The sequence below is a fragment of the Dromiciops gliroides genome, chromosome 5, assembly GCF_019393635.1.
Source record: "Dromiciops gliroides isolate mDroGli1 chromosome 5, mDroGli1.pri, whole genome shotgun sequence".
NCBI classification, from domain to species: Eukaryota; Metazoa; Chordata; class Mammalia; order Microbiotheria; family Microbiotheriidae; genus Dromiciops; species Dromiciops gliroides.
In genome coordinates this window covers 295,885,251-295,894,040 of record NC_057865.1, presented here as the reverse complement: position 1 = coordinate 295,894,040, position 8,790 = coordinate 295,885,251, and the positions used below count along the sequence as shown (strand labels likewise).

Below are 8,790 nucleotides of genomic sequence, written 5' to 3'. Positions count from 1 at the left end.
TGCCCAAAGGAGACTTACCTCTCCCCAGCCCCAGTCCTGATGCTGCCAGGCAGTCTGCGTGGGGTCCACCCCCCCCCCACACACATGATGCCTGGGTTCCACATCTCCCTCCTCTCCCCCAATCCAGCGTCCCAACGAAGAGGGTGATGGATCTGAAGGCAGCTAGCTGGGGAGCCTATGGACCTGGCCCGCCCCCAGCTATGGCCCAAGGCCCCTTGGGGCCCTGTCTGAGGGTGGGAGGCACCTTGCCCATGGACGCATGTGGGTCCTTCTCCATTGTCTTTCTCTTTATGCCCTAAGCCTACGTGTGGCACAAATAAACATTGGCTGAGGAAAGCATGAGTATATTCCATTTCCTTGTGCTGCCCCCCCCCCTCCCGCGTCATGTTGACTTAGACCAGTCAGAAGTGTGCAAGAGAAAACCAGACCCGGGTATGTGCTTGAAAATACCTTCATTGGGCAGTGAGCACTTATGTATGTACATGTCTATGTCGGGCTCTCTACTTCTCAGCCAACTGGGGCCCAACTCTCTCCTCCCTGGGGGCTGAGTCCCGGAGGGTCAGGAAGGGAGCGTGGAGGGCAGGGGCTACTGCTTGGGCTTGGTTTCATTTAGCAGCTCTTGCCAGTTCTTCTCCATCTCCTCCTTGCAGTTCAAGAAGGCGTCTTCCAGTCGCCGCATGGAGTCTGCCAAGGCAGGGTTGGTGCGCATCACCACCATGTCATAGGCCATCCAGGTCGCCTGAACTGCAACAAGCAGACAGGGTAGTGTTAGGAGGAGGGCCACTAGGATGGGGCAACAAGGACATAGGGAGGGATCCTTGTCCTGGCATCTGCCCAAAAGGAGGCAGAGCTGGGTCCACTGGGAGCCTCGGGTAACATGCAAAATTGTTTCATCAGCAGGAAAATGAAAAAAAGCAGAAGCTCACAGATTAGAGCTGGAAGGACCCTTTGAGGCCATCCCTCATTTTACAAATGAGGAAACTTGAGGCAAGAGACTTGCCTCAGGTCACTAAGTTAGTAAACATCTGGTGCAGGAGTTGAACCCAGGTCTTGCTGACTCAGGTCCAGTGGCCTTTAGACTGCCCTGCCACCATGAAGTGGAAAGTGGGGAGAACTGAGCACTTTGCAAAAAGTGCTACTGATTCCCAACCGCTCAGTGGGAAGTTCAGGGTGTTTCAAATGTCTACCAGCGGACAGGTCTGCCAGGAAAAAGCTGAAGACATGACTCAGTAGGGCACAGGATACTGACTCATTGATCCCTTTTCAGTGTTGTCCATAGTGCATTTTCTCTTATTTACTTTGTCCCATTTTTCTATCCTAGTACTTCCCCATGAATGCACATGGAAAAGAGACCCTTCTTTTCTGTCTAGGATAGGCTGGCGTTTCAAATACTTGACACTCAGAAAGTGCAAGGGACCCAGAAAGGGGTTGGGGCAGGGGGAGTATTCAACCCTCTGGTTAATATGATCTAAATCTCCCTGGAGGGGAGAAATGCCTAAATGCCTGGGCATTTGTCCTAATGCACTCAGTTCTTAATGTGGGCCACCTGAATCTGACTGAAGCAAACTCAGGGGAACCAATTCTGCCTCCCTGGGGAAGACTTCCTGGGCTGGCTCCATTGTGACAGATAGCTCCAAGGATGGCAGGAGCACAGGCGTGGGAGAGGTGAGGGGTAACCGTCGACAACATTTACCAAGACCCACTGATGGGGCCTTTAGAAAGACAACTTCAGAGGGGTTTGGGTAGAAATTAAATGGGAAGGACTGAAGACTTGGGGTGTTAGAGTTAAAGGCCACGAGTCAGAATCCGGGGGAGCTGCCTAGAACTCTTTTAGCAGCCATTAGTGCCCAAGAGAAACTCCAACCGGACACAGGACTTAGACATAAAAGGGAAGAAATCCTCTCTAGCAGCAAGTAGATAGGGAAAGAGTTCCTGATAGAGAAAGAGGGCTATACCAGCCCAAAATGGATAACTTCGATCATATAGAATTAAGAAGGTTTTGCACAAATACATTTAATGCAGTTAAAATTAGAAGGATAACAGATAACTGGGAAAACATCTCTGATAAAAGTATAATTTCTAATAATTATTATTTAATACAATAATATTATATAATAATTATAAATAAGCATAATTTATTCAAATTTTTGTGAAAGTAAGAGCCATTCCTCAATAGAAAAATGATCAAAGAATATCAACAGGCAGTTTTCAAGGGAAGAACGCCAAGCTATTAATAACCATATGAAAGATGCTCCAAATCACTAATAGAGAAATGCAAATTTTAAAAACTCTGAAGTTCCACCTCACATTCATTAGTTTAACAAAGATGAGAGGAAAATGACAAATGTTGAAAGGATTGTGGGAAAAACAGGCATATATGCATGGTTGGAAGATCTGTGAATTGATCCAAGCATTCTGGAAATTTTGGAACTGTTCCCAAAGGTTATAAATTCTGCATCTCTCTGATCCAGCAATTCAACTACTAGACCTTTACCCCAGTGAGATCCAAGGAAGAGGAAAGGGACTCATGGACAAAAATAGTTATAGCAGTTCTTTTCATAATAGTCTCAGACTGGAAACTAAGGGGGTGTCCTCCTCCTGGGGAATGGCTAAACAATTTCGGAAATGAGTGTAATAGAATATAATGTGTTATAAGAAATGAGAAAAGGAACAATTTCAGAGAAAACTAGGGAGACTTCTATGAATTGATGCAGTGAATAAAGCAGAACTAAGAGAATAACTTATACAATGACAACAACATAAAGAAAAACAACTTGGAAAGACTTTAGACTCTGATTAATACAATCATGAACCACGATTGCTCTTGACAGAGATGTAATGGACTTCAAATCCAGAATGAGACATGCAATTTCAGGCTTGGCCAATGTGGGGATTTGTTTTGCTAGACTCTGCACCACATTTGTTATAGGGTTGTTCAGTTGAGGGCAGAGGCAGTGGGAGGGAGAGGTAATAAATGTTTGCAAAAGAAGGGAATAATGAAAGGAAGACAGAAGAGGGAGAGAGAGGAGAGAGGAGAGAGAGAGAGAGAGAGAGAGAGAGAGAGAGAGAGAGAGAGAGAGGTACCGCATGTTCTGAAACTAGGTAAGAATCATTTATATGCACTTCTAATGGCCTTTCCTTCTAATATGATTTCTCAAATCTGTTTTCTTATTTTTCACATAAACTCCAGCAATTTGCTCTTGTGATCTGAAAGGGTTGAGGTATGGAGAGGGGAGAAAAGAGGGAAAACAGGCAGAAGAAGGGGAACAGGTAATTACAATGATGCAAGTATTTCTCAATCACAATGCATGAGAGGAGCTAAGTGCACCTTGGGCTCTGCAGACCCTAGGACCCTCCTTCATCCTGGCCATTTTCCACCCTCAGAGCCTTGGTCTTCCTGAGTCCACTCCACAGCCTCCTAAGAAACAGAGATAATTCCCTATCTCTTGGCTCCAGAGCCAATACTGAGACCCTAGGCAGCAAGAAGGCAAACAAGGGCTCCTTGGTCCTCCACTAGATTAATGTCTATACTTTCAATAAACCTGTAGTTGGATCAACTGAATTGGATTTTCTCGACCTGGGCCAACAGGTGTAACTAATATTCTTTCAGTGATGCTGAATGGGGAGTGAATCATGGAACTCAATGGTTTCTGAACTCTGCAGGTCCCTCCCCCAAAAGGCAATGGGAATGGGTGGAAAATGGTGGGCAGTAGGAGACTTCAGACTATTACTAGTGAAGAACTATGCAGGGAAGGGGTGTAAATGGTACCATCAGATTGCTGTTTGACTGGGAAAATGAGCTGGTTACATCAAAAGATGGAGGCACCCCTAGAGCAGACCACAGCCTCTACTGGAATCCCCAATATGTCAGTCAGGTGACCCAGTAAAGAGGCCCCTCAAACAGTGTGGGTAGGTGGGAAGGGAGAGAAAAGAAGGGATGGATTTAGGATGTGGGCTAGGCAAGGGCACCAGGTGTGGAATAGCAGAGAAGACCTGCTCTCTGTCAGGCACCAGCCGCCTCTAGGCCAAAGATGTTCTTCCATGCCCTTCCATGCCTCAGGCCTCCACTCTCATGGTAGGGTGGCCAGGACTTGGTAATGAAAATACTCCCAAGGACAAGGAAGTCCAGGATCAAGCTTGGTTAGCAACAAGGCCACTGGGTGACTGCTAACATCACAGGTGGGAACAGGAAGGGAAGGCACTAGCAGGCTTCATTTTGGACACTGAAGGGGCCAGCGGGAACACATGCTCAGCGGGCTTCTGAATAGGAGAGGTCATGATTTAGGAATCACGTGGTGGATGAAGGTGGGTGAGACCAGTGAGGGCTGAATAGTGAAAAGGAAGAAAGAGGACCAAGGACAGATCCTTGACCAAGCTTTACAAAACCAAACTCAAGAGATGGGCTGGCTGACCCACTGGACTGCTGCCTGAACAGCCTACACGTTTTAGGGGAGGCTTATTAGAGGTCTGTTTGCAGGCACATCAGGCTCCTCCAACCTCAACAATCCCATTTGCCCTGGGGCTGAGCTGGGTAAGTAATGACTCACATTGCAACCTCCTCTGCCCCCCAAAGCTTTCCGCCTCTGGATCTTACTCAGGAAACAAGAATCAAATCACAGTTACAAGGCAACAGGAAAGGGTGTAACCACCTCAGACACTTCCTAGATGGGTGACTGTGGACAAGTCACTTCACCTCTGCCTGCCTCAGTTTCCTTGATTGTCAAATGGGGGTCATAATAGCATCCGACTCCTAGAGTAGTTGAGAGGATCAACTGAGACAGTCATTCTGAAGCACTGAGTACAAGGCTTGTGCATGATCATTCAGTTGCATCCAACTCTTCCAGGACCCATTTTGGGTTTTCTTGGCAAAGGTACTGGAGTAGTTGGCCATTGCTTTCTCCAGCTCATTTGGAAGTGACTCGCACAGGGTCACCCAGCTAGGAAGTGTCTGAGGCCGGATCTGAACTCAGGAAGAACAGTCTTCCTGATTCCTGGCCCAGCACTCTGTGCACTGTGGCACCCAGGGCCACCTCAAGGGTCTAGGTTCTAGCACAGTCCTGTGTGTCGGTGGTTTTGCTTGGTTGTTCTCTGAGCCTGAGGGCCAGGGTGAGAGGCTCACAGCCCCTCCTAGCACTAAATCCAAATGATGGGACTGAAAAGGGAAGAGGAAAAAAAAATCTATTGATAGAAAATCATTCATGACTTTATGTGTAAAACTGGAAATGACCTTTGCTCAAAGGGGAGGGGGAACAGAGGGATGATTATGTAATGCCATGGGATCAAGTCAAGGGAAGAATGGGGCCGGCTTGGAATCTGCCTCCCTGCTCTCCTCTTCCCGTGGACGGTGGGCAGGCCCTCACCTCTCGGGGGCCTAATTGCAGGAAGGCCCTCCCGTCTCAGAGAGCAGCTTAGAGCAAAAGTGGAGGCAGGCCCACCCACAGCACTGGCCTGCTCCCTAGGGCCGCTCTCGTGTCTGGCACTACAAGTGGTCTGCAGTTTGGTGCTGGCCTCTTTCTTCAGGCTCAGTTTGCTTCTCCCCTTCTTCCACCCTACAAACCAGGCACAACAGGCTAATGACCATCAGCTTTTCCCTCCAGGCCTTTGCCCAAGCTGTCCCACATGCCTGGAATGCACTTCCTGCTCCTCTGTCCTCTGCCCTTTTTGAGAGCCTGAGATTCTACAGCTGTGGCCCTGCTCAGCCTGAGAGCCTGGGGTGCCAATTGGGGAACTGCCCGGCTGCTGCTGCCCCAGGCTCTCTCCTGGACACCTGACAGTCTCAGTTTACTTTAAAAGATTCAAGCCCAGTTTGCATCAACACTAAGTAAATGATTCCACAGAGAGAGGATCAGGAAATCCCTGAGGGCCCAGGGAGATGGTGCCCAGTAGACAGTGAGCAGAGGCACAAAAGGGATGGAGCGAGGGAGGGAGAGGAGGGAGGAGAGGAGGAGAGGGAGGAGGGAGGAGAGGAGAGAGGGGAGGAGGGAGGAGGGGAAGAAAGGGAGGAGAGGAGGGAGGAGAGGAGAGAGGAGAGGAGGGAGGAAGGGAAGGAGGAGGGGAGGGGAGGGAGGAGGGGAAGGGAGGGGAGGGGAGGGGAAGGGAGGGAGGAGGGGAGGAGAGGAGGGAGGAGGGGAAGGGAGGGAGGAAGGGAGGAGAGGGAGGAGAGAGGGAGGAGGGGAGGGAGGAGAAGAGGGGAGGGGAGGAGAGGAGGAGAAGAGGGGAGGGAGGAGGGGAGGAAGGGAGGGAGGAGGGGAGGAGAGGGAGGAGAGAGGGAGGAGGGGAGGGAGGAGAAGAGGGGAGGGTAAGGGAGAGGAGGAGAGGGAGGAGGGGAGGGAGGAGAAGAGGGGAGGGTAAGGGAGAGGAGGGGAGGGAGGAGAGAGGGAGGAGGGGAGGGAGAAGAGGGGAGGGTAAGGGAGAGGAGGGGAGGGAGGAGGGGAGGAGAGGGAGGAGAGAGGGAGGAGGGGAGGGAGAAGAGGGGAGGGTAAGGGAGAGGAGGGGAGGGAGGAGGGGAGGGAGGAGAAGAGAGAGGAGAGAGGGAGGAGGGAGGGAGGGAGGAGGGGAGGAGAGGAGGGAGGAGGGGAAGGGAGGGAGGAGGGGAGGAGAGGGAGGAGAGAGAGAGGAGGGGAGGGAGGAGAAGAGGGGAGGGTAAGGAGAGGAGGAGAGGGAGGAGGGGAGGGAGGAGAAGAGGGGAGGGGAGGAGAGGAGGAGAAGAGGGGAGGGCGGAGAGGGAGAGAGGGGAGGAGGAGAGGAGGGAGGAGGGGAGGAAGGGAGGGATGAGGGGAGGAGAGGAGGGAGGAGGGGAGGAGAGGGAGGAGAGAGAGAGGAGGGGAGGGAGGAGAAGAGGGGAGGGTAAGGGAGAGGAGGAGAGGGAGGAGGGGAGGGAGGAGAAGAGGGGAGGGTAAGGGAGAGGAGGGGAGGGAGGAGGGGAGGGAGGAGAAGAGAGAGGAGAGAGGGAGGAGGGGAAGGGAGGGAGGAGGGGAGGAGAGGGAGGAGAAGAGGGGAGGGGAAGGGAGAGGAGGGGAGGGAGGAGAGGAGGGAGGAGGGGGAGCCCCCACCGCCATGCCATACCCGATATCTTCTCCATCTCCTCCAGCAGCTTCTCCAGGTCCTTGTTGAGGTCGGACAGCATCTTCAGCATGTTGTCATAGTTTCTGTCCCCAGGATCGGACTCAGCCATCTGGAGGTTGGAGCAGAGAGACTCAAGCTGGGGTCTGAAGGCTGCCCCCAAAGAGAAGGGGCCCCAGGGCCCCCACCGTGGGGGGGGGGTCTGGGATGAGCTTGGGGAATCTGAGGTCACTTACAGGGAGCTCGAGGGTCTGGGAGGAGGGGTGTGGGGGCAGCTCCCTGGGGGGGTGTAACTAAGGGGGTGCAGGGCTTTTGCGACGGGCCTGGAGATGAGCGGTGGCTCTGGGGGGGGGGAGAAGTCTGAGGAGGGGGTCCTGGACCGTCTGAGGCATTGGGGGGATGTCTGGGGGGCTCTGGTCATTATGGGGGGCCATGGGGAGTGGGGGGGCATCGTCTGAGGAGGGGTCCTGGGCCGTCTGAGGAGCGTAGAGGGGGGTAGGGGGGAACCTCAGGTCATTATGGGGGTGGGGACATCAGAGAGGGGGGCAGGGGGGGGCGGGTCAGAGGTCACGTGTCTGCGGGCTGGGGGGCATGCCCAGGCGGGCCCACGTCCTGCTCTCACCACCGCCTCCGGGCGGGCTCATGGGGCGGCTCCCGCCGGACTCTCCTCACCGCGGCCCCGCCCCGGCCGTTACTGGAGGACCCGCCCCGCCCCGCCCCGCCCCACCCGCTGGGCTCCCGCCAAAGTCCCTCCGCTCCGCCCCTCGAGCGGGCCGGGTCCGCGCCTGCTCCACTGCCGCTCCCAGCCCCTCCCCTTGCGCAGGCGCACCCGCACCCGCCGCTTCCGAGCCTCGCCCGGAGCCTCACCCCTTGCGCAGGCGCACTGGTGCTCAGCCCGAAGGCCCGAGGCCCAGAGCCCCACCTACATCTACTCTGACTCTGTCGGGGCCAATGACTAAACCGCCCGACCTCCGCCCTGCGCCCCCCGCAGCCCTTTGCTGCTTGTCCTCCGGGAGGCTGATACTCTTCTTCCTCCTCAGCCCTCCCCTCCAATGGCTGGGACCCTGGGCCAGGGGCTTTCCTCGTTTCCTCCGCGCTGTCAAACGAGGGGCCTGGCCTTATGCCCGGGCTGCCGCGACCAGAGTGGGTCGAGTCCTGGTATTGGGTTGGGCTCCTGCTCAGACACTACCGTGCTGTGTGACCCTAGTCCGGGCCTCAGCTGCCTCATCCGTAAGATGGGGAGAGTGAATAGAGCACAGGGCCTGGAGTCCCGAAGATCTGAGTTCAAATGTAGCCTCAGATACCTGCAGGCTGTATGACCTTGGGCAAGTCACTTAACCCTGTTTGCCTCCATTTCCTCATGTGTAAAATGAGCAGGAGAAGGACATGGCAAACCACTCCAGTAGCTTTGCCGAGAAAACCCCAAATGAGTCAGACAGGGCTGAACAACAAGATGGGGAGATGGTAACCCCTACCTCTTGGGGGAGGATGAGATGGTGCAAACAAATGCATCTACGGTGCCCTAAAAACCCGAAAGTCATCCAGAAATGGCAGCTGCTGCTATTCTGTCTTGCTCCCTCACCCCAGGCCCATGAAGGAGCACACTCTCTTCCTTTTCCTGCACGACCCATCTACCTAAACAAGTCATCTCAGGGAAGGAGAAACCCTTCCGGGAAAAGATCCAGAGGCTCCTTCTCAGCCTCTGGCCTCCGACACTGGGATCTTGTG

The 8,790-nt window shown here is 53.7% G+C and overlaps 1 protein-coding gene across 1 annotated transcript; it reads right to left on the bottom strand.

Annotated features, from left to right (window-relative positions):
* Positions 1–435: 435 nt before the first annotated feature.
* On the bottom strand, positions 436–7,762 carry SYCE3 (synaptonemal complex central element protein 3). Its single transcript, XM_043968389.1, has 3 exons — positions 7,685–7,762; positions 7,066–7,174; positions 436–744 (listed from the first exon to the last, which is right to left on the bottom strand). The coding sequence occupies exons 2-3, from the start codon at positions 7,172–7,174 to the stop codon at positions 587–589; spliced, it is 267 nt and encodes an 88-aa protein (XP_043824324.1). The 5' UTR covers positions 7,685–7,762; the 3' UTR covers positions 436–586.
* Positions 7,763–8,790: the final 1,028 nt, after the last annotated feature.

Excerpts from the sequence above, each read along its gene's own strand:
- SYCE3 (XM_043968389.1), bottom strand. The coding sequence starts at position 7,174 with ATGGCTGAGTCCGATCCTGGGGACAGAAACTATGACAACATGCTGAAG. Across the intron at positions 745-7,065 it reads GGAGATGGAGAAGATATCGG|TTCAGGCGACCTGGATGGCC; the intron begins GTATGGCATGGC and ends TGCTTGTTGCAG.